This window comes from Urocampus carinirostris, chromosome 13 (genome assembly GCF_059441175.1).
Source record: "Urocampus carinirostris isolate Australia breed hairy pipefish chromosome 13, RoL_Ucar_1.0, whole genome shotgun sequence".
Classification (NCBI taxonomy): domain Eukaryota; kingdom Metazoa; phylum Chordata; class Actinopteri; order Syngnathiformes; family Syngnathidae; genus Urocampus; species Urocampus carinirostris.
Window position 1 is genome coordinate 33,405,128 of NC_142361.1, and position 25,768 is coordinate 33,430,895.

The window sequence follows — 25,768 nt, forward strand, 5'->3', positions numbered from 1 at the left end:
CTATGTAGTTACTATGTTATTATTATGTTGTAATTTGCTGTTTTAAAATAGGATCAGGTATCCTATAAAACATTATTCCTGTTAAAAATCAAATATAGAAAACCACAATGACTGATGAGCTATTTTCAGGACCAGTCTGCTGGCTATTCCAGTGTTCTTTAAGGGGTCTACCTCCTCCATTACCAATGTGTTTTATAGAATGTAGATTAACTTATTCAAAAAGGAGCTACTCATCTACTCAGCTACTGTCCTACCAACTGAATCATCTACTCATCTACTCAGCTACTCACCTACTGTCCCACCAACTGTTCTACCATCCGACTCATCTATTCAGCTACTGTCCTACCAACTGACTCATCTACTCATCTACTCATATACTCAGCTACTCAGCTACTCAGCTACTCACCTACTGTCCTACCAACTGTCCTACCATCCGACTCATCTACTCAGCTACTGTCCTACAAACTGACTCAGCTACTCACCTACTCACCTACTGTCCTACCAACTGTTCTACCATCCGACTCATCTACTCAGCTACTGTCCTACCAACTGTTCTACCATCCGACTCATCTATTCAGCTACTGTCCTACCAACTGACTCATCTACTCATCTACTCAGCTACTCAGCTACTCAGCTACTCAGCTACTCACCTACTGTCCTACCAACTGTCCTACCATCCGACTCATCTACTCAGCTACTGTCCTACCAACTGACTCAGCTACTCACCTACTCACCTACTGTCCTACAAACTGTTCTACCATCCGACTCATCTACTCAGCTACTGTCCTACCAACTGACTTATCTACTCATCTACTCATCTACTCATCTACTCAGCTACTATCCTACCAACTGACTCATCTACTCATCTACTGTCCTACCAACTGTTCTACCATCCGACTCATCTACTCAGCTACTGTCCTACCAACTGTTCTACCATCCGACTCATCTATTCAGCTACTGTCCTACCATCCGACTCATCTACTCAGCTACTGTCCTACCAACTGTTCTACCATCCGACTCATCTATTCAGCTACTGTCCTACCATCCGACTCATCTACTCAGCTACTGTCCTACCAACTGACTCATCTACTCTTCTACTCAGCTACTCACCTACTCACCTACTGTCCTACAAACTGTTCTACCATCCGACTCATCTACTCAGCTACTGTCCTACCAACTGACTTATCTACTCATCTACTCATCTACTCATCTACTCAGCTACTTTCCTACCAACTGACTCATCTACTCATCTACTGTCCTACCAACTGACTCATCTACTCAGCTATTGTCCTACCAACTGACTCATCTACTCATCTACTCAGCTACTGTCCTACCAACTGTCCTACCATCCGACTCATCTACTCAGCTACTCACCTACTGTTGCGGATTAATGAAGTTGGAGCTTATCGACATAATGAGGACACATTTGTTTAGACAGGAAATTCCAGGCTTGTTTCCCGAACAGTAAAGCCATTTTTTAAATAAGAAAAACTTTTAATTGCTAAGATATGTGATAAAAAATACATTTGCACGTGCCACTCCTGTAATAATTTATTACACGCTGTATTTATTCCGTATAAACAAATGCACGCGTTTGATCCCCTCCAGCACTTTATATGCCAACAAAGCCAAGGGTCCTCTTGGCACGGAATTAGCCGAGGAGCACTTCAGTTTGGCATTGACACTTGAAGCTCTCAGTGGATGCACACAGTGCCAGAGGCTGCGGAAAATAAATCCATTTTAAATTCAATCCCTTTTTTTTTTCTTTTGGAAAACAACAGCTACACGCCAGTGGCTTTAACCTTCAATGTCACAAACTCACTGGAGAGGATCGGAACTAAGGAGTTTCAGTTCGTGGGGGGATTTCACCAATTTTCTGCAACTGTTATGATGCTCAAATGGATATCTGTGCTGCTTATGTTCATCGCATCTCATTAGCTGCACCGCTTATCCTCAGTAGGGTCGCGGGGGTGCTGGAGCCCATCCCAGCTATCTTCGGGCAGTGGGCAGGGGACACCCTGAACTGATTGCCAGCCAATCGCAGGGCGCACAGGGACAGACAACTCGCTCATTATTAGACTCTATCAGCATTTTTTTTAACATATTTGCATTGAGCAAGATCTAACGGGAATAAAGATGTCAAGACCAGAACGGAGACAGGACCCACTTGCATTGCGTTTCTCACAAGTTTTTATTGGACGGTAGAGAAAAAGCTGCGCCCACGATCCGGTGTTCGCTGGACGCGGGAAGCAAGTCGCTCTGGTACTCGGATTGTGCTCCTAACGCGGAAGTGGAGAGCGATGGCGGTGTCAGGGACGGAAAAAGCGGGTCGTAGCCAGGACAGGAGAGCAAAAACGGTGGTCGGGGTTGGAAGCGAGTCGTAAGCCAGAAAAGGAGAGAAGACGTAGTCGGGGACAAAAAGAGGTCGGAAGCTGGGACGGGAGAGCAGACGTGGTCAGGATCAAAAACGGGTCGAAGCCGGGGGCAGACGGGAGCAAAAAACAGGTGGGAGTCAGGGTCGGAAAAGGCTTGCCTAGTGTAAACTGAGGTTTGCAGACGGACTGACAAAAGGGGACAGATAGGAGTGGGTTTAAATAAGGACAGAGAGCCAATCAGAGGCCGAGAGAGTTGGCGCCAAAGGAGCGGGCACAGGTGAAGCATATCGGAAGCCGGGACGGGAGAGCAGACGTGGTCAGGATCAAAAACAGGTCGAAGCCCGGGACAGAGGGGAACAAAAAAACGGGACAGGTGGGAGTCAGGGTAGAAAAAGGCTTGCCTCGTGTCCACTGAGGTTAGCAGACGGACTGACAACAGGGGATTGACAGGACTGGGTTCAAATACTGATCGGGAGCCAATTAGAACCCGCGGCAGTTGGCGCCAAAAGAGCGGGCATGGCTGAGTCACATCAGTGATCATGACAAAAGAGTACATTTTTAGCACCCAGTATTCACTTTAATTATACCCTGCATCCAATATTGATAAAAACAGAGTGCCGACATTTTTGAGTCATTTTTCACTGCTGGATTTTCTATTTATTTATTGAATTCTATCCAATTGAGCTATGACTTGCAGTCCTGAACTGAAATTGCCAGAGCTGTGGAGTTATTCATCCGTGACAAATATGAGAGGAAAAAATACTACGACAAGGAGGCACTGGATACTGCTTTGGTGAGTATTGAAAATCTTTTTTTGTTATTGGTGACAAATCTCTTATAGCTGAAACCAATTCCATTATGGATTACGTACATTGCAGTATCAAAATATTAAATAGCAGTGTTTTTTGCTCACACACATCATCTACACCAGGGGTGTCAAACAGGCGTCCCGCGGGCTGGATCAGGCCCGCTAAGGGATTCAATCCGGCCCGCGAGACAAAGCTCAGAGAAGCACAAGAGAAAAACGAGCCGCAGGTTGAAATATGTCCACTTGATGTTGCCAAAGCCAGGTGCCTCTCACAAACGCTGTACTTGTATTTCTTTCTTTCTCTCTCTCTCTCTCTCTCTCTCTCTCTCTCTCTCTCTCTCTCTCTCTCTCTCTCTCTCTCTCTCTCTCTCTCTCTCTCTCTCTCTCTCTCTCTCTCTCTCTACCTTCTTTTGCTCTCTCTTCCTTTGTTATGAACCAGAACAGGATCAGAACCCAAACGCGTGACGTTCTCACGCAAGCCTTTTATTTTACGGGAAATGGGGAGTCACGCACGTTAGGCAGATGTCTGGCGTGAAATGATAGGAAGCCAGAGGCCGACGAGATCGATTCCAATTGCCCGAGTAGATATCGGACTGATGGGGTCGATACCGGACAGGAAGTACACACAGGATTGATAATAAAACAGGATATTGAAAATAAACAGGACATACAAGATGGGAACGAAAACTGGAGAGAAGAGTAAACCGGACAAAGATAGACGGGAACAAAACTGGAAATCAATAATAAACAGGACAAAAATAAATGGGAACAATACCGGACTGGAAATACCAACAGGAAAACAGGACCGAGTCAGAACCCACGTCTTGCGGAGCAGAAGTTTGTTGACGGACTGAACAAGGAAAAATGAGAGCACTGCGCATAAAAAGATGGAAAGCCAATCGGTCAATGAGCAGCAGCTGGCGCCACACGGGCGGTGCCAATTGGGCGCCATGGCAACCGTGACATCCTTTTTTCATTTTCTCTCTTTTTTGTCTCTTTCTTTTCTCTCCTCCTCTCTTTCTATTTCACTTTGGATTTCGTTCTTTCTCTCTTTCTTCCCCCCTCTCTCACTATTTCTCTTTTTATCTCTTTTGTTTCTCTCTCTTTCTTTGTCCCACCCTCTCTACTTTTCTCTCCCTCTTTTTTTCTTTCCCTCTAATCTACTAGTCCGGCCCCCGGGAGAATGTTCGTTCTATCGTGTGGCCCCCGAGTTAAAATGAGTTTGACACCCCTGATCTACACACATTAATTCATTCAGTCTCCATTCGGGATATTGAGGGAAGGGTATCCCATCTGGTGAGGATCGCTGAATGATGTTTAAAATTTAATGACAGACTCCTTCTGGTAAATCACACATCAAATCAGATCAATCATTTTCCAATAGTAAGCTCATAATTGTGTAAATTATAACCTTATCTTCTCATCTCATCTCATTAGCTACACCGCTTATCCTCAGTAGGGTCGCGGGGGTGCTGGAGCCCATCCCAGCAATCATCGGGCAGTGGGCAGGGGACACCCTGAACTGGTTGCCAGCCAATCGCAGGGCACACGGGGACAGACAACTCGCTCGCTCATTCACACCTAGGGACAATTTGGACCGGCCAATTCACCTGAAATGCATGTTTATGGAACGTGGGAGGAAACCGGAGTGCCCGGAGGAAACCCACGCAAGCACGGGGAGAACATACAAACTCCGCACAGGAAGTCTGGAGCTGGATTTGAACCCACGCAGGAGGTTCCCAAGACATGAACTGTGCCGCACATGCGCTAACCACTGCGCTGCCATGCTGCCCACCTTATCTTCTTTGTTCCTTTATCTTCTTTGTTTTCTTTTATCCTCACTGTTAAATGTGAAACTGGAGTGCCACGTCCAATTCCGTTGTCACAATATGTTCAACCCATTTTGTAACAATGACAATAAAGGTATATTCTATTCTATTCTACTCTACTCTACTATATTCTATTGTATTCTATTCTTTTCTAATCCTTTTCGTGGAACTAGAGCAAAGCACTCGGAGTGTTATACTATCACACAAATTTGCATTCATTATTAATCTTAGCTTTTTATTCATTCGTTTGAATAATCAGATCATGTTTTTCCTCTCATCCCATTTTCATTCCATCTCTAAATATTGATTATTCTCATTCTGTACCCAGTTTATCTCACTTCTTTGATTTATCCTATTTTTTTGCATCCCTCTGTTTGTTTTGGCTTTTTCTCAAGCACTGCCAGCAGCCAGACTGTGATCTCAGATCTTTTTTTTTTTGCCACCCACTTATATGAGTGGCTTTTATATGCAAATTAATTATTAAAAACAAGTCATTATCCCTTTAGGCAGTCGGGAGAAAAGCATAGGAGAGGCAGGCTGGAATAACTCCAGCCAGGATTTGGTGGGAAAATTCTTTATTTAAGGACTATTTAAGGTCAGGGTTGGGTAGGGTTACTTTAAATTGATTACTTTCAATGACTTTTGGATTACTCCAATGCCAAATATGCTAATAAAAGACAAAAGAAACTAAATATGAATAAAATGACTCAATTTTGTGCAGGCTTGGGGAGTAACGGAATACATGGAACGGCAAAAATGATGTTGGCAAGCTGTTTGGATTTCTTTTCATTTTGTTTCTGTCGCATTTTGTGTTCGTTTTGCCGGAGATCAAAGAGATCAAAGCCAGGAGAGAAAGCTTACCACGTGCTGTGAGTCATCATTTTATTCATATTTAGTTTCTTTTGTCTTTTATTAGCATATTTGGTATTGGAGTCATCCAAAAGTCATTGAAAGTAATCCAGTTAAAGTAACCCTACCCAACCCTGCATTTTATGTTCGTTTTGCCGGAGATCAAAGAGATCAAAGCCAGGAGAGAAAGCTTACCACGTGTTGTGAGTCATCATTTGATTCATATTTAGTTTCTTTTGTCTTTTATTAGCATATTTGGTATTGGAGTAATCCAAAAGTCATTGAAAGTAATCCAGTTAAAGTAACCCTACCCAACCCTGCATTTTATGTTCGTTTTGCCGGAGATCAAAGAGATCAAAGCCAGGAGAGAAAGCTTACCACGTGCTGTGAGTCATCATTTTATTCATATTTAGTTTCTTTTGTCTTTTATTAGCATATTTGGTATTGGAGTAATCCAAAAGTCATTGAAAGTAATCCAGTTAAAGTAACCCTACCCAACCCTGCATTTTATGTTTGTTTTGCCGGAGATCAAAGAGATCAAAGCCAGGAGAGAAAGCTTACCTCGTGTTGTGAGTCATCATTTTATTCATATTTAGTTTCTTTTGTCTTTTATTAGCATATTTGGTATTGGAGTAATCCAAAAATAATTGAAAGTAATCAGGTTAAAGTAACCCTACCCTACCCTGGACACAGGCGTGTTCACGCTTCTGAATTTTCCCTTGAATTTTGTGTGGGATTTTTAATGTGTTTCATTTGTTATGACTGATTTTGTTTCTACAGAAATACTGATTTATATTGTGTTAGGAATTGAAATATTAAAATGCGCCGTTTACCAAATGGTTCGAATTAGTTATCTGACTCCATTAACTAAACACAACCTACATTCACCTAACAATGCGCGCTCATTTCTTGATGGAAAAGATGGACAAGAGAGCGGCCTTTTCACACGGGGGCAGATTTCATTTCTTAAATGATTTAACTAAGTGAACTCCACCGAATTAGCCGAATTATTGTCGCTCGAGTCTCTGTCAAGCCTCCTCTCTTGATCTTCCCATTCCTTTCCGTTTTTTTCCGCTAGCTGGTGTGCTGGCTCCTCCCATGGGTGTGCCAGGGAAGCCCCCACGTGGGCTCCACCCCCTCGCCTCGATGTCTGGAAAAACTTAAAAACAGCAGAGCGTTTATCAAAACAATGCCTGCCGTCCTGCGTCAGAGTCCTGTTATCAACAGAACTATACAAAACATTCCGCATTCGGATCAGCGTGACCTGTCATTGAATTTAAGCGTGTGAAAATCTTCATTGCACTCAATAAATGTAACTTGTAGTTAATCTTTTTAAAATCCTTTAAAGTAAAATGTATAAAATCTTTCAATGGTCTTAAAAACATACAGCAGTAGACAAAAAGTAATAGATACATGAGTTCAGTTTTATGATCAAAATAAAAACATATACAAGTCTTTGTGAAAGAAATACAAAGTAACAACAGAAAGCAGGGCTGAATTCAAATGACTTTTGAAGAAAATACTTGGCTGTATGTTTCCACTAGCTCTTTCGTCCTTGTACTTCAAGACTTTTGTTGTTTTTTTTTCTCCTTAAACAATATTCCGGACTCTTGTAATTTGGAATGTCCCAAAAAATCCATTGCGATTTAGCGGGAGACCTTTGATTCATCAATCGTTGGGTTACATTTTGGTCACCTTGGGAGATACCGGGGAAAAACTGCTGTCTGTTGAGCCATTATACTTCAAAATTGTAGGTTAGGGGTTAGTCAAGTCAGGTCAAGTCATGTTTATTTGTATAGCCCTTAATCACAAAGAGTCTCAAAGGGCTGCACAGACCACAGATTATTGCAAACCACAGACTATTATGACACCATCCCCTGATCTAAAACCTGCATGAGGGCAAATAATACACAGATACACAGATATTGTCAACATAAAATATTGGTTATTCATATGCTATAGAATAGAAGTGTGTTTTAAGCTTAGATTTAAACATTTTCACTAAGGTTGCAGATTGAATCTCAGGGGGAAGACCATTCCACAGCACCGGGGCCCGAATGGAGAACGCTTTTGAATCTGCGTATTTCTTCTTGGCTCTTGGGATCACTAGTAGACCAGCATTTTCAGAGCCAAGGCTCCGGATCGGAACATAGGGGGAAATCAGATCTGAAAGCTATGTGGGAGCAAGTCCATGCAGGATTTTGTATACTACCAACAGAACATTAAAATCTCATCTTAAGCTAACAGGGAGCCAATGCAGGTTAGCTAAAATCTGGGTCATGCGATAAAACTTTCTTGTCTTAGTTAAAAGCCTCGCTGCAGCATTTGTACTAGCTGAAGGCTCTTGATTTTGGACTTCGGGAGACCAGAGAGCAGTGCATTACAGTCATGGAGACGGGAGGTAACAAAACGTGTGAATTATAATCTCCGCATCCGACTGAGACAGCATAGGGCAAAATTTAGCAATGTTGCGAAGATGGAAAAAAGCTGTTCTAGTAATATTCTTAACGTGTGTTGGAAAGGAGAGATCGGGGTCAAATATGACACCTAAATCTTTGACTGAGTCACTCTGTGTGATATTACATTTGTCAATGGGAATAGGGTGTCGATAAGGTTTAGGGTTACAGAAGGTTAGGGTGAGAGGGTTAGGGTCATGTTGTGAGATAACTGAATACCCATGTTTATTGGTTTTGTTGTCGTAGCTCCAAGAAATTTTGATTTGAGAAAACAAAATTGGATGTTGTTTGGCCAAATGGGCTTCATGTGCTTCATTTAAGACTCTAGTCTCTCTTAAAGGGTTCGATCAAAGCATACCACTGCCTATCCATCAGTTAGTTCTGTTTCTTTGGTGGCTTACCATGGAGTTCCCCTTTTACCATAGCAACAGGCCGTCGTTTAAGTAATGAATCGTTTAACGATTTTCAAATTCTTGTAGGTAGTGTGGCTGAGCGGTCAAAGGCGCCGGAATAAGGCTCCAGTCTCTCTTGAGGCATGGGTTCAAATCCCATCACTGCCAGTCTTTAGTTATTCTTCTGTCTTTAATGGTCTGACCTGGGAGTTCCATTGCATTTCAGCAATTGAACATTCGGTAATTGGAGCTCACATACCAGTTACTTTGGGAGGTACCGGAAGACCATTGTTGGTTGAGTCCTAAAATTTCAATGGTATTTTAATTGCCTGATCACAAGCTCGCATGTTGTGTGGCCGAGCAGTGCAAGGTGCTGTATTAAGGCTCCAGTCTCTCCTGAGGCGTGGGTTATAAATACCACTGCTGGCAGTTCTTTCACTCTTTCTTCTTTCTTTGAAGGGCTGACCTGGAAGTGCCATTTTAATCTAGCACTCAGCAATAGGCCACTCCGCGATTCCTCAGTTACATTTCAGTTACCTTGGGATACCTGAAAACCGTTGGTTGATTCAATAAACTTGTCATAAACTTTGATGGCTGTAAATGATTTAGCTGGGAATATGGCCGAGTGATCTAAGGAACTAGATTTAAACACAGTTTCTCTTGAGGTGTGGGATCAAATTCCACCACTGCCAGTGTTTTTCTCTTTGAAAGTCTGATCTGGCTGTCAGCAATAGACCGGTCAGTGATTGCAAAATTACATTTAGGTTACTTTGAAATACCGAATTACTAGGTTAAGGTTCTGGGTCAAATCCTACCGCTGCCTAACCATTAGTTAATTTTGTTTCTTTAATGGCTTACCATAGACTTCTATTTTACTACTGGATGAGTGGTCTAAGGCGCAGGATAACATATCTACTGTAAATTCCGGACTATAAGCCGCTACTTTTTTCCCTAACTTTCAACCCTGCGGCTTATTCAGTGATGCGGCCAATTCATGTAATTTTTCTAACGGCCGCTAGCGGCGCTCGAGTGTTGCTACCATTAACTGCCCTGTCAAAGCTATATTATTATTATTAAAGCTTTGAAAACTCTCTCGGTATACCGTCTTTCTTTGTAAATATGTGTAACCCATGTATTTGCAACTGTATATTTTTGTAATGTATTTATTTGTATTTATTTTAGACACTTATTCTGATATGTTTTGATCGGGTGAACGAAAAATGAGTGGCGGAACAAACGCGGGGTGCCGAGTTTAAGTGGGGATCGCTAAAGGTGAGGGACAGACAGAAGAGGGGGTAAAAAGTTGGTTAAAGAAAAAGGAGTCGCGTGAGTAAATGTGTTCATCTGATATATTTTTCCCACCCTTACCTTTGGAAATATACACTTTTTTCCTTGGATTACTTTCAACAGGACCCTGCAGGTCTGCATCAAACCTTAAGTACCGGTATCATTCTCCGTTCATTTTGTCGGCTGTGATTTTTGGACTGTGGACTTTGATGAAGGACATTTAGTTTCAATCGTGGGACTTGAAGTCGGGTTTGGGTTAATTTTGTGTTTGTGTTACATGTTTAAATGTGGGCGCATGCGGCTTATATACAGGTGCGGCTTGTGTATGTACAAAATCGGTCTTTCTCTCAAAATGTGGTGGGTGCGGCTTATAATCAGGTGTGCTCTATAGTCTGGAATTTACGGTAGTCTCTTTTGAGGCGTGGGTTCAAATCCCATCCTTCCTGACTCTTTCTCCTCTCTTTGAAGGTCTGACCTGGAAGTCCCATTGTAATATCACAATCAGCAATACACCATTACTTTGCAATACTGAAACACTTAGTTAAGTCATTAAATTATGAAGAATCTTTGATGCCAGATCAGGAGATTGCAGGTAATGTTGCCATTAAGGGTATTCTCTGTGGGGCGAGGGTTCAAAACCCATCGCTGCCAGTTCTTTAACTTCATATATTCATATTCATATTACACATTTGAAGGTCTGATATGGATCTTCCATTTATTAAAACATCCATTCAGGGATTTCTTGGTTACCTCAGGTGGATAACCCATTTTCAGGTTTTTTGTTGGATGAGTCATTCAATATTCATATAGAAAATCACACCGGTGCCACTTAAACAATCTTTTTTTAAAAAATGTCGCTCTGTTCTTAAAATGTAATCGCAAGCAACAGGAGTAAGTTTTGTCACCATGAGTTAGTGTAAAATCCCATGCTCAATATTTTTGACCATTTCAGTCATTGAATTTCCAAAAGATTCAGATGCCTAACGTGCTTTGACAGGTAGTGCGCTTGTGTAGTATACTTTCTCTTGAGTTTATATCCCACTGTCAAAAATAGTCATTATTAAGACTATTTGGTGGCTGTATTTACACAGATAAAATACATATATTGTTAAAAACTACATCGTGATAGCAGCCGCAAAGTACTCACCAGGCTTCCATGTCGGTTGAAAAAAGGGAAGAGGGGGCCCAAACGGTGGGCGTGGTTTATTATACGTCAGTGAAAACAGTACACACATGAGCACGACTTCACAATAAAAGAATATAAGATTGATAAACGTACAAGAGATATAATTAGACTGATTATTGAAACGTTGTTTTATGTGTGTGTGTGTGAGAAAGATTGTTTGTTTTTGTAGTTATTTTCATTACAGAATTCTGAGAGATTAACATCCAAAACGGCCACCTTGACACCCACCCATGTACCTAACAGTCAACCTCTTTCAGGTAGCATGTGGAAGTGCCAACCAGAATTTTTTCACCTAACCTGACACATTCCCCATCCCTAGATGAAGGTGTGATTTATGATTTTTGAAGCTCTTGCACATTAAGGTGTATTTAAATTTTTTTTGTAGGATAGATTACAGCAGGAGTGGCCAACCCAGGCCTCAAAGGCCACATATCCTGCATGTTTTTGGAGTTTCTCTGCTCCAATACAGGAGATTCCAATCACCAGGATTGTTATCAAGCTTTGACACAGCTTGTTCATAAGATAATCTTTTGCATTACCTAGTTGGACAAGAGAAACCTTCAAATTATGCAGGACATGTGGCTCTCGAAGATTATTTTGGCCACCCCTGGACTACAGTTTAAGTATCATCTATGGGAAAAAAAACATTTGTTCATTCATTTTCCAACCGATTATCCACACGAGGATCAGGGGCGTGCTGAGGCCCATTCCGATTTTCCACAAATAACAATTTTGCGTTATGGCGAGGTTTTTCTTTTCATCCAGTGGTATAGAATAGAATAGAATACAATATACCTTTATTGTCATTGTTACAAAATGGGTTAATATTGTGACAACGAAATTGGACGCGGCACTCCAGTTTCACATTTTACAGTGAGGATAAAAGGATAAAAAAGAGGATAAAAGATTAAAGTCTCATCTCTCATCTCATTAGCTGCACCGCTTATCCTCAGTAAGGTTGCGGGGGTGCTGGAGCCCATCCCAGCAATCATCGGGCAGTGGGCAGGGGACACCCTGAACTGGTTGCCAGCCAATCGCAGGGCACACAGGGACAGACAACTCGCTCATTATTAGACTATGTCAGCATTTCTTTCAACATATTTGCATTGAGCAAGATCTAACGGGAATAAAGATGTCAAGACCAGAACGGAGACAGGACCCACTTGCATTGCGTTTCTCACGAGTTTTTATTGGAAGGAAGGGAAAAAGCTGCTCCCACGATCCGGTGTTCGCTGGACACGGGAAGCAAGTCGCTCTGGTACTGGGATTGTGCTCCGAACGCGGAAGTGGAGAGCGACGGCGGTGTCCGGGACAGGAGAGCAAAAACGTGGTCGGGGTCGGAAGTGAGTCGTAAGCCAGAAAAGGAGAGAAGACGTAGTCGGGGACAAAAAAAGGTCGGAAGCCTGGACGAGAGAGCAGACGTGGTCAGGATCAAAAACGGGTCGACGAGAGCAGACGAGAGCAAAAAACAGGTGGGAGTCAGGGTCGGAAAAGGCTTGCCTAGTGTAAACTGAGGTTTGCAGACGGACCGACAAAAGGGGACGGATAGGAGTGGGTTTAAATAAGGACAGAGAGCCAATCGGAGGCCGAGGCAGTTGGCGCCAAAGGAGCGGGCAGAGGTGAAGCATATCGGAAGCCGGGACGGGAGAGCGGACGTGGTCAGTTTCAAAAACGGGAGCAAAAAACGGGACAGGTTGGAGTCAGGGTTGAAAAAGGCTCATTTAAATAAAATAATCAGAGATTTAAGGAATTTTTTCAGTGACCAGGACTTTAATTCAATGATATAATGTATTGAGCAATCTTTGAAGGTAGACGTCAACAAAAAAACAGCATACTTTGATATGAAAGTAAATACTTAAAATGTAAAGAGCGCACATGCTTTAGCATTTTGATCCCATATGACAACTTAAATGTGTATTCGTATAGATGTCATTGCGCCTAAAGGCTCGATATTTTTCTATTGACTGAACAGCTGGGTCACTTGACAAATAGCAGGAATCCGCTTTATTATACCAGCTTTTCATTTGTACTTGGCAGCACACAACGACCACTCTCCTAAAACCAGGAAATAGACTTTGTTTAGTGCGGCACTCTTAAAAGAAAAACATAAAGATCCTGCTCACGGCAAACAAAGAAAATAAGAAATCACTAAGAAAAAAGAAACCATACCTGTAGCATAGTGTGGGTGTCAACGTGGGGCTGCTGCTAGGACACGTTTACTTCCGGGTTGTTTAATTTTTGTACACAGTTTTTTGTTTATTCCAAACAGTCAGGTTTATTTATTTTACTTATTTATTTTTGGGTGTGAGTATTTTGGATATCGTAAATTTTATGTTGATTTAATGGAGTGCTTTCATTTTATTTACTTGAGTTGTATTAAAGTACCGTATTTTCCGCACTATAAGGCGCACCGGTTTATAGGGCGCACCCCGAAAAAATAGTTTTTGGTCCTATATTTGACATATATAAGACGCACCGGATTATAAGGCGCTACAATGGGAACGTGGACAAAACAGTCAGATAGTTCAGTCCAACTTATTACCCCCTTAACATTCCCAAAGCTTGCCAAGACGCAAATACGTGTCGAAAACACGTGCGGATGCGGTGTCCGGACGATGTCACTCAAATGCATCGTTCCATCGTTCGGAAGGTTAAAGTCTTGGGATTCAAGAAATGCCAACCATTCCTTAGTTTCTATTTTCGCTCGCAACTTTACTGTGCATATGACAACAAACACTTTTTGAGTTTCATTTAAAAATAGACACTCCATTCCATCCATTATCTGCACCGCTTATCACAGAAACATCGAGTTCAGTCTGAAACAAGATACAGGGATAATATAAAACCCGGAGTAGCTCACCGAAGTCGTTGTGTTCATAATAATGTGCAGCCAATGTCCTCTTATATCCGTGAGTTTAGTAAATCCAGGAGAATAAAATATTTACAAATACAGAATAGTAAAAATATGCTTTCTGTATGCCGTCAACCATGTGCTATACGCATTCATCTTTTTCGGCCAATTGCAGGCTTTGTTTTGCCGCTTCAGCCTATGCCAGCCTGTAAATCCGCCCCTTGACCTCCGAATAACTTTAGCCAATAGTGATCGATTCAAATGATGATTGACACATTGGTTAGCCAATGAAACGCCGGTATATAAATCCCAGCATACACCGCGGACTACTTGGCGTTCGGGGGGGAAAATCAAGTTAGTTGCAAGACTTTGCGACATAATATTGATCCAAATATAAGGCGCACTGTATTATAAGGCGCATGGTCAGCTTTTGAAAAAAATTAAGACTTTTAGGTGCGCCTTATAGTGCGGAAAACACGGTATATAAAAAAACATCTACTTCCTGATTGTGTTGCCTTCAGGATGAATCAAGTAGCAAAGACAGTATTCAAATCAGACATATTACAGATCAAACATGAAAACGTAATAAATAACAACGAAAAAAAACATGACATTTTGTTTTACAGATAAAACATGCTTCATCAAAAGCACAATTTATGCAGCGCCTTTTGCGTGCACACACAGGGACTGTTGTCATTTTCATTCTAGTCTCGCCCTCTGTCCATCTCTAGGGTCAGTGGCAGGTTAATAGCGGTCATCGTAACAGTCTGTAACTTCAGTATGTGAGACCCTCTTTCAACACCCTTTCTTTTTGGCAGCTGAGATGAATACAACCTTGACTTTGAACAAAAGAAAAACACTTCTTTATCGCTGTGAAACACTTCATTTGCTTCTTTTTTTCTAAAACCAATCTTGTGCTTTCTCTGGATTTGGCTGGCAGAAGTCATCTGAAGGTCTTTCCCAATCCAAATCATCGTCCTCCCAAGCGGATGGGAGCAAACAGGAGGTACAGTTGGACTTGTGTCCTTTGATTTAGCTTTTGGTGTAGAGCAGGGGTCAGGAACCTTTTTGACCCAAAGAGCCATCTCATCTCATCTCATCTCATTAGCTGCACCGCTTATCCTCAGTAGGGCCGCGGGGGTGCTGGAGCCCATCCCAGCAGTCATCGGGCAGTGGGCAGGGGACACCCTGAACTGGTTGCCAGCCAATCGCAGGACACACGGGGACAGACAACTCGCTCGCTCATTCACACCTAGGGACAATTTGGACCGGCCAATCCACCTGAAATGCATGTCTTTGGAATGTGGGAGGAAACCGGAGTGCCCGGAGGAAACCCACGCAAGCACGGGGAGAACATACAAACTCCGCACAGGAAGTCCGGTAGCTGGATTTGAACAGGAGGTTCCCAAGACCTTAGAACTGTGCCGCACACGCGCTAACCGCTGCGCCGCCGTGCTCCAAAGAGCCATAAAAGCAAAAAATGTTTTAAAAAGAAATTGAGCGAGCCACATTATATATTTTCAGACAAAATTGAGAAAAACTACCAAACACGCTCTCTAGACAAAAGCTAATTCTTTAGCACATTTTAATTCACTGTGTGTAATTTGATGATTTAATCAAATGTATGAAATGATACTAATGCCAAATCCCGTGTCCCAAATCAATGTAAATATGCCAATTACACCTTAAGTTAAGAGTGTTAAGGCAATTTTTTTCCCATGAAATTTGTCCTTAATAATGATTTCAAAACAATGTGCATGCAAAGTTCTTCAGTAAAAATGTCTCAAATTACTGCAAACGATAAGCATATCGTCATATTCACTTCCGGTGTAGACTGCACCGAGCGAGAGAGAGAGAAGGAAGTGCCTTGCGCTGTGTGCAGGGATCCGCCCACCTGTCCTGCTCACCCAATCAAAGTCGTTTGCCAGCGTATCAGTTTAAATTGTTTCTTATCGAACTTCTGCATTAAGTTGCTTCGGATTTATATGGACCAAAATCGGGATGAAGTCACTTGACTTTGGAATGCCACAGAGAGTTGTGCAATAGTTACATTTTATTTCGGAGCCATACGTACTCATGAAAAGAGCCATATATGGCTCCCGAGCCATAGGTTCCCTACCCCTGGTGTAGACAATGAAAGTACAGTGGAACCTCGGTTCTCGACCATAATCCGTTCCAGAACCCTGTTCGAAAAGCGATTTGTTCGAAAACAGAAATCATTTTTCCCATTACAAATAATGTAAATCGTTTTAATCCGTTCCAACACCCTGAATGTTTACCTTTGTTTACCTTTAAGACACAAATAACATAATTGTAACCCAGGCTAATCGTACGTTCGCGTTAGCGTAATCTTCCGTACGAAGATTACGCTAACTTGAACGTGTAAAAATAAAAAAAAAAAGGATAAAGAAAAGAATTATGAATAGGATTTTTTACCTTTGTGGTGGTCAGCAGAAGGCGCAGATGGACGGTGAGAGGGATGGAGGAGGAAGGAAAATTATTGTTTGGAAAGAGAGTCCCCTTCTATAAAAACTTCGGGGAGCTCTCCTGTCTGAGGAGTTCTCTCACGTCCAAATCTCTTTGCTACGGATGACTGGCTACAGGATGTTCTTTTCTCTTAAAATATCTATCCAATGACACTTGCTTCTGCCTTTTAGCACTTTTCGGAAGTGGTTCATGACCGTGTCATTAAAGTCATGATGACTCTGGTGGCTGCAGCTTCATCGGTGTGGTGAAATTCTGTAACTCGGCCCATTTGCTACACATTTGTTTAATCTCGGACGCCCCCTAGTGTATTGGAGGTGGAATTGCACCTGAGAAAATTAAAAGGAGTAAAAAAATGTGATGTGAAACAACCACCCCGGCGTTCGAACTCCGATTTTTGTTCGAACAACGAAGCAAGAATTTCTCGAATTTTTTGTTCGGACTCCGATTTGTTCGAACTGAGAGGCGTTCGAAAACCGAGGTTCCACTGTACTGCAAAACATTATTAGAACTAGATGTGCATTTCGAATTTTCCTTACAGCGCAATAGACAGAGGCTTGCGAAACTATTGTAACTTTTTGCCACATTTCAGACTTGAAACATGAAGATATAAAACTGTAATTTCTTGTAAAGAATCAACAATTAGTGGGGCATAATCTTGAAATGTAACACACTTTATTTGATATTATAAACTTTTTTTAAACAAATAAAAAAAAAACGAAAAAGTGGTGCAAAATGATTCAGCCCCTTTACTTTCAGTGCAGCAAACTCTATCCAGAAGTTCAGTGAGGATCTCTGAATGATTCAATGTTGATCTAAATGACTAACGATGATTAATGGATTCCACCTGTGTGTAATCAAGTCTCTGTATAAATGCACCTGCACTGTGATAGTCTCAGAGGTCTGTTGAAAGCGCAGAGAGCATCATGAAGAACGAGGAACACACCAGGCAGGTCTGAGATGCTGTTGTGGAGAACTTTTAAAGCTGGATTTGGATACAAAAAGATTTCCCAAGGTTTAAACATTCCAAGGAGCACTGTGCAAGCAATAATATTGAAATGGAAGGAGTATCAGACCACTGCAAATCTACCAAAATCGGGCTGTCCTTCTAAACTAGTTTCACAAGCCACTGTACATAGTTCCCAATGGAATTAGATGTGACTCTCCAGAATAAACATATAATAGCTTTGAATTTAAAAAAAATAGAATAATAGGATATATACACAGTAGAGTATTTACAATAGATTAGAATAGAATATACTTTATTGTCATTGTTACAACATGGAATATATTGTGACAATGAAATTTGATGTGGCACTCCAGGTCCACATTTTACAGTGAGGATAAGGAAAACAAAGAGATAAAGGAACAAAGAAGATGTTTGTACTGTCCTTGTTGTATAGCAGGGGTGTCAAACATGCGGCCCGGGGGCCAGATCAGGCCCACTACGGGATTGAATCCGGCCCACGAGACAACGCTCAGAGAAGCGCAAGAGAAAAACAAGCTGCAGGTCGAAATATGTCCACTTGATGTTGCCAAAGCCAGGTGCCTCGAACAAAGACACTGTACTTGTATGTGTTTCTCTCCCTCTCTCTCTTCCTCCCTTTTCCTCTCTTTTCCTGGCTCTCTCGCTATCCCTTTTCCTCTCTCTCTCGCTCTCCCTTTTCCTCCCTTTTTCTCTCTCTCTCTTTTCCTCCATTTTTCTCTCTCTCTCTCTTTTCCCTCTCTCTCTTTTTCTCTTTCATTGTCCCACCCACTCTCTTTTTCTCTCCGCTTTGTCTTATTTCTTTTTCTCTTTTTCTTTCTCTCTAATGTACTAGTCCGGCCCCCGACAGAATGTTTGTTATATCGTGTGGCCCCCGAGCTAAAACGAGTTTGACACCCCTGTTGTATAGGCTTTGTTTTCCTCCGGAGGGGGGGTGTATGAGGGGGTGAGGGACAGACAGAGATGGGCGGATCCAACTAGATGTTTGATCTTACTGTACACACGGTCCAGTGTTTTTTCCCTAATTGCTCAGTCCACGTTTTGAATGGATTTGGGAAGTACAGTCCTTAAACATGCCCGTTTAAAGTCGCCGGCGACGATAAAAGCTCCGTCGGGGTGTGCGAGCTGCTGTTTTTCAAAGCTGTGATTGAAGACTGGCCTTCTTTCAGTGATTTCTTAGTCTCAAATACCTGAAAGCCCACTGGTGAATTATTACCTTTTCCAAAAATGTTGATGCTGTGCTGTGACTGAATTGGTAGTGTGGCCAAGTGGTCAAAGGTGCTGAGTTAAGATTGTAGTATCTCTTGAAGCATATGTTCAAATTCCATCTCAAGGTCTGCTCCCAAAATTCCATTGTATCAAGCAATCAGGGTTGGGTAGGGTTACTTTAACTGGATTACTTTCAATGACTTTTGGATGACTCCAATACCAAATATGCTAATAAAAGACAAAAGAAACTAAATATGAATAAAATGATGACTCACAACAGGTGGTAAGCTTTCTCTCCTGGCTTTGATCTATTTGATCTCTGGCAAAACTAACATCAAATGGGACAGAAACAAAATGCGAATAAATCCAAACAGCTTGCCAACATCATTTTTGCCGTTCCATGTATTCCGTTACTTCCCCAGCCTGCACAAAATTTAGTCATTGTATTCATATTTAGTTTTTTTCTTCTTTTATTAGCATATTTGGTATTGGAGTAATCCAAAAGTAATTGAAAGTAATCCAGGTACAGTAACCCTGCCCAACAGACTTATCATTTGGTGAAGCTTGGTTCGATATTACCGACCCTGGAAGATGGTAATGTTGATACCAGCCTATCATTACGTGGCAGTGTGGCCGAGTGGTCTAAGGCGCTGGATTTAGGCTCCAGTCTCTCTTGAGGCGTGGGTTCAAATCCCACCGCTGCCAGTTCTTTACTTTTCTGTTTGAATTTAAGATAACCAAAAAATTTTCCCTGTATGAGTTCCTGAAGATTTTCAGCATTAAAGCAATATTTCACTGTTTCAGCATGATGTGGCATCATAGCAAAAGAATAAAGAGCTCAATATCAACGGCCTGGAAATTTCTCAAAGAAATATGTGACTGACAGGATATTATCATTTTTTTTTCTCTGCAGAAGGAACGCACAAAGAAAAAAGAGGAGAAGAAAGAGAAGGACTTCGAAAAAACTGATCGACACAACATTAAGGTATTGTTTATTAGTAAGGGATTATATTAATAGAAGTATAGTAGTATTGGACTGTAAATCAAGGTATTTCTAACAGACATAGAATATTGAGCTTGTCATTGACACTATTCTCCATTTCCAGTTATGTTCATACAAATCGAGAAAGAGTTAGAGAGAAAAAAAACATATAGATGGAAACTCTGATAGTGAAGGTGGGTTTCTTGGTCATGGTCATATGTCAATGTTTGGGGAAGCAACAAGTAATTAATTGTTAGGTTAACCCCAACACTTGTAATAAAAACCTGCACTCAACGAAGACACAGAGACGTGAAAATGACTTGCTTACTTGCAAGGAGAGATGACCATAGACTGCCTATTACAGTCTACTAGACACTCTGAAAAAGTCTATTTCGTCCTTGCCTTTTTATTGTATTAGGAACGCCCTAATTTACATGTTTCTTATGCTAAAGGGATGGGGAGTGACAAAAAAACAGTTTGAGATCTGTTTTCACAACAACATCTTATTGTATCAACACCTGTTTAAACTTACGACAACATGTTATCGTATCAACAATATTACTACTATTGAACTAGGCGAGAATGGCACACTAAGCAAGAATATACACAGTATGCAACAGTAGAATAACTTATTTACCATTTAAATCCATCATTAATGCAGCTATCAGTTATAATGCTGGAATGCTGTGTTTGTCTTTTATTCTGTTGTGTGGTGTTAAATGATCACATATTGCTGTGTGCGGAAATGTTGGCAGTTACAGTGTTCATTTTTCACAGGTAAAATGATGGGTCCCGGGGACTCGCATGCTCAAAAATCGATGGGTCCCAACAGAGATCTATGGGTCCCCAAAATTTTGTGTTATCAAGGTTGAAATTGTAAATCGGCGACAAATATATAATATAAATCTATATATTCATTCAGTTTTAATCATCACAGTTAATTGGTAATACAAAGGAGTTATCACTTCAGATTTTTCAGTTCATATATTCTTCGTGGTTTGCTGTCCAGTCAGGATTGTTATTAAAACAGGATATCGAAATTACACAGGACAAACTAGACGGGAACGAAACTGGAATATGAGATTCAACAGGACAAAATAAACGGAAAACCATACAGGACAGGAAATACCAATACATCATTCATCATCATTTGAAACAGGACCTAGTCAAAACCCACGTTTTGCGGGGCAGAGGTTCGTTGACGGACTGACAAAGGAAGAATGAGAGCACTGAGCTTAAATAGACGGAAAGCCAATCTGTCAACGAGCCGCAGCTGGCGCCACACGGGCGGGGCCAATTGGGCGCCATGGCAACCGTTACAAATTGACTCTTCACTATTTGCTCTAGAATTTTTGTTTTTTTCTAGCAAAATTTACATATGATTCATACAGCGTGTGCTGTACAATATGTTTTGAAAATCCATATTTTTCATACGATGGCTTCCTGAAGGAATCATAGACATTGTTGCTAACGTCAATGTCAAACACGAGTAATGATAGATAGATAGATAGATAGATAGATAGATAGATAGATAGATAGATACTTTATTCATCCCCGTAGGGAAATTCACACTTCCAGCAGTATCCTTGTGTTGAAAAATAAAGTAATAATATAAAGATATAGAATACAATAATATCCAATATAACGTTTTGCTATAGAGTATTTAAACAGTGTTACGGAAATCTGCAAACGGAAGAGCAGCTTCAGTGACAGACTGCTGTCACAGTCTTGTTCCACGGACAGACTGAGGAGATTATTTCTTCCTCATGCCATAATGCTCTTTAATTCCACCCGGGGGAGTTAATGCCCACATTAAACCCCACCCCTACATTTGCATATTACCCTATTTTTATTACAGTGTGTATTTTCCGTATATTGGGTATTTTGTATTCTATATCTCTTATTTTATTATTTTACTTTTCAACAGAAGGATACTGCTGGAAGTGTGAATTTCCCTATGGGGATGAATAAAGTATCCATCTATCTATCTATCTATCTATCTATCTATCTATCTATCTATCTATCTATCTATCTATCTATCTATCTATCTATCTATCTATCTATCTATCTATCTATCTATCTATCTATCTATCTATCTATCTATCTATCTATCTATCTATCTATCTATCTATCTATCTATCTATCTATCTATCTGTCTGTCTGTCTGTCTATCTATCTATCTATCTATCTATCTATCTATCTATCTATCTATCTATCTATCTATCTATCTATCTATCTATCTATCTATCTATCTATCTATCTATCTATCTATCTATCTATCTATCTATCTATCTATCTATCTATCTATCTATCTATCTATCTATCCATCTAAATACACACTGTAATAAAATAGCGTCGTATGCAAATGTGGGGGTGGGGTTTAATGTGGGCTTTTACTCTACCGGGTGGAGTTAAAGAGCCTCATGGCATGAGGAATAAATAAATAAATAAATGATCTCCTAATGGGAATTACGGGTATAGTTTAGTTACTTCAGAATGCCTACATCATTTTAATTTTAATCTTTCATCATTTTCATCCATATAAATTAGGAACACCGCCTACGAAAATCAAAAAGTATTGCCGTTTTAGATACACTGAGAGGCTCCATCAAAGCTAGCCCAATCCATCATGTTATCATTTAGCTGTGAACTATTTGTTCCAAAACAAATCTCTACCAGTTCCGTGGATATTTTTTATTTTTGCTCAAGATGCGTGGGTGGAACATTTTGAATGGCATTTGTGCTCTCTTCCATAACAGCAGGAGATTGCGCCTGCACATACTGCATGTGCGTATTTATGACGGTGCATGTGTGTTTTTCTGGAAAGCAGGATTGGCTCCCCGCCTTCAGCAGTACAAATCCATTTTATTGATTAGCCTCATTGTGGCTAAGCTATCGATCCCCCCCCCTGACTGGTAGACCTCAAAAAGCCCTGCTGTTGGGGGAGGTGGGGGTGACGTTAGGACTCACTGATAGCCGGTCTGCTTCCTTACCACCAATCTAACGGTGATAAGCAGGGTTGGGTAGGGTTACTTTAACTGGATTACTTTCAATTACTTTTGGATGACTCCAATACCAAATATGCTAATAAAAGACAAAAGAAACTAAATATTAATAAAATTAATAAATTTTGTACAAGCTTGGGGAGTAACGGAATACACGGAACGGCAAAAATGACTGTTTGGATTTATTTATTTTGTTTCTGTCGCATTTTATGTTCGTTTTGCCGGAGATCAAAGCCAGGAGAGAAAGCTTACCATGTGTTGTGAGTCATAATTTTATTCATATTTAGTTTCTTTTGTCTTTTATTAGCATATTTGATATTGGAGTAATCCAAAAGTCATTGGAAGTAATCCAGTTAAAGTAACCCTACCCAACCCTGTCTATTGGTTTTCGTTAAGGTTGGGACTAATCAGGGTTGGGTAGGGTTACTTTAACTGGATTACTTTCAATTACTTTTGGATTACTCCAATACCAAATATGCTAATAAAAGACAAAAGAAACTAAATATGAATAAAATTAATAAATTTTGTGCAGGCTTGGGGAGTAACGAAATACATGGAACGGCAAAAATGATGTTGGCAAGCTGTTTGGATTTATTTTCATTTTGTTTCTGGCGCATTTTATGTTCGTTTTGCCGGCAATCAAAGAGATCAAAGCCAGGAGAGAAAGCTTACCATGTGTTGTGAGTCATCATTGTATTCATATTTAGTTTCTTTTGTCTTTTATTAGCATATTTGCTATTGGAGTAATCCAAAAGTAATTGAAAGTAATCAAGTTAAAGTGACCCTACCCAACCCTGATCACAAACATTTGCTACAGCTTTGCATATTTTCCCACTGCGGTAGTAACATAAAGCTCACGTTATTTTCATGTTTTGAAAGGACAAAGACTCATGATCAATGTTCCCTCTAAGCTGTGTGTGTGCGCAATTGCGCACCACCCAGAGCTTTTCCGCGCACAAAAAAATCTAGCCAGCTCACAAAAATCAGGGCTCGAAATTGCTAATTAAGAAGCAAATTAAGTCAAAGTTACAGGGCATGAAGGTAAAAATACACGGGTTCCCCTGACGCTGTGTTCTAAATGCGTTATTTTGAAGTTGAGTAAAGTCAGAAGAGTTTTTCGAGAACCGGCTTCTTCGGCTCGGCTCACTAAAAAGAACCGGCTCTTTCAGGTCCCAAACGGCTCTTCAGGTTCTTTTTGCTTCCTTAATCCCTAAATGACCAAATATTATGTACAATTGTGCACAAAATGACTTAAAGGAAGGGGGGGAATAGAACAAAAAAGAAAAGAATACCAAAATAAAAGAGTAGTGAAATTCGAGAAAAAAAGAAACAGAAGAAAAAAAAAAGAAGGAAAAATTCAGAAAAAAAGCCAGAAAAAAAGAAAAAAACAAACAAAGGAAAAAAAGTAAATAGAGAACAAAAAGAAAAAAAGTAACAGCTAGGAAAAAATAAACACAATGAGATTTTTTTAAAGGAATTAAAAAAAAATAGAAAAAGATGAAAACGTTTGTATTGCATTCAAACAATTTCTAATTATACCAAGTCAATCTTGTTGCCAACATTGTACTTCCATTAAAAAAATGTGATTAAATACAGTTGTGTATCGTGCAACCGACTAAATAAGCCCCCCAAAATATTAGTATTATGCGACAAAAGATAGCAGGAAAAAAAAGAAATGGATATCTTGTGTAAGAAACAAATGACGTTTGTAGGCCTTGCAACCTTTGCAATCGTACATTAGTCAATTCATTCTAAAGTGAAATTTTTTTGTGCATTGCCGGAGAGTCAGCAAAATGTAACGTGATGTCAAATTTTGGACATGTTTGATAATGACTTAGTTGCCACACTTGGGATTGCCGTTGCTCACTGTTGTTTCAAGCGTTGCTCACCGACTTTGTGTGAACGCTCAGACCCCTGGAAAATTACAGGGAACATTGCTCACGATACCTTCCTAACTCATCCCTGATCCTTCTCATGTGTATTTCTGACAAAAACAAGAGCATGAAGATAAAACTGCATCTTGGTCTCTTTGATAATTTATTCATGATCTCAACACAAAAATACAGCATACGCCAGCAGTCTAATGGGCTGACAGTGATTTAGAGTAAAGAGAGCTACAGAGACAAGAAAGGAAGATAAAGACAAAGATGGGGAGGACAAATGAAGGATGAGGGATGTTGCTGAACAGAAGCAAGAAGCGAGTGAGCGCCCGAACAACATGATTGATTTGATAGGAAGAGTTCAACCGGGAGTTTTTCCCTCTTTCAAGTAGATTGGATGTGAGAGACACTCCAAAGACATCTTTGAGTTTCCTGATAAGTATTAATTCAAGTATTTTTCTACATGTGTGGGTAAAACTGTAAAGAAAAATAACAATAGTCACAAGCCAGAAACGGAGACAGGACCCAGTAGCGTTCGTTTGGCAGAACAGGGCAGAAACGGGTCCAGAAACAGGTCGGCAACAGGTATCAGGCAGAAGAAAACAGGGCAGGAAAATGTCGGAAGGTATGAGCTTGCCTAGCTAGGAGCATAGGTTTGCAAACGGTCTGACGGCTACCCCTTGGAAGCAGAGTCTCTGAACCAATCAGCGCTCAGGGCTGTTGGCGCCAATTGGGCTTCTGCTTAAGAAAAATAACAATAGTGTCACAAGCCAGAAACGGAGACAGGACCCAGTAGCGTTTGTTTACTCAGATTTATTGATAAAGACAGAGAGAGCAGTGTTTGCTTCCACGATCCGATGATCGCTGGACACGGGTAGCAGGTGGCTGGAACGCGAAAGTGGCACTTTCGTGTCGTTGGCAGCAGGGATACAGGTCACTAGCAGGGACGGGAGAGCAAGGGCGGTATCGAGTCCAGAAAAGAGGTCGGCAACAGATATCAGGCAGGAAACAGGGCAAAACAGGTCGGTGCTCGGGATGGCAGAAGAGGGCAGAAACAGTTCCAGAAACAGGTCGGCAACAGGTATCAGGCAGGAGAAAACAGGGCAGGAAAATGACGGGAGGTATAAGCTTGCCTAGCTGGGAGCATAGGTTCGCAAACGGTCTGACGGCTACCCCTTGGAAGCAGAGTC

At 40.9% G+C, this 25,768-nt stretch overlaps 1 protein-coding gene and 1 non-coding gene across 4 annotated transcripts in view; both read left to right on the top strand.

Annotated features, from left to right (window-relative positions):
* Positions 1-25,768, top strand: part of LOC148354382 (stromal membrane-associated protein 1-like) — a 122,877-nt gene that overhangs the window by 28,002 nt on the left and 69,107 nt on the right. For 2 of the 3 annotated variants that reach the window (XM_088351711.1, XM_088351713.1), the window contains exons 4-6: positions 3,093-3,168; positions 14,974-15,039; positions 19,625-19,696. In XM_088351711.1, coding sequence (XP_088207837.1) covers positions 3,093-3,168; positions 14,974-15,039; positions 19,625-19,696 — 214 coding nt within the window. The remainder of the gene's footprint in view (positions 1-3,092; positions 3,169-14,973; positions 15,040-19,624; positions 19,697-25,768) is intronic. The other variant, XM_088351712.1, reaches the window with a different exon arrangement.
* On the top strand, positions 19,335-19,416 carry trnal-uag (transfer RNA leucine (anticodon UAG)). The gene has a single exon. It is a non-coding gene; the product is annotated as a tRNA-Leu (tRNA).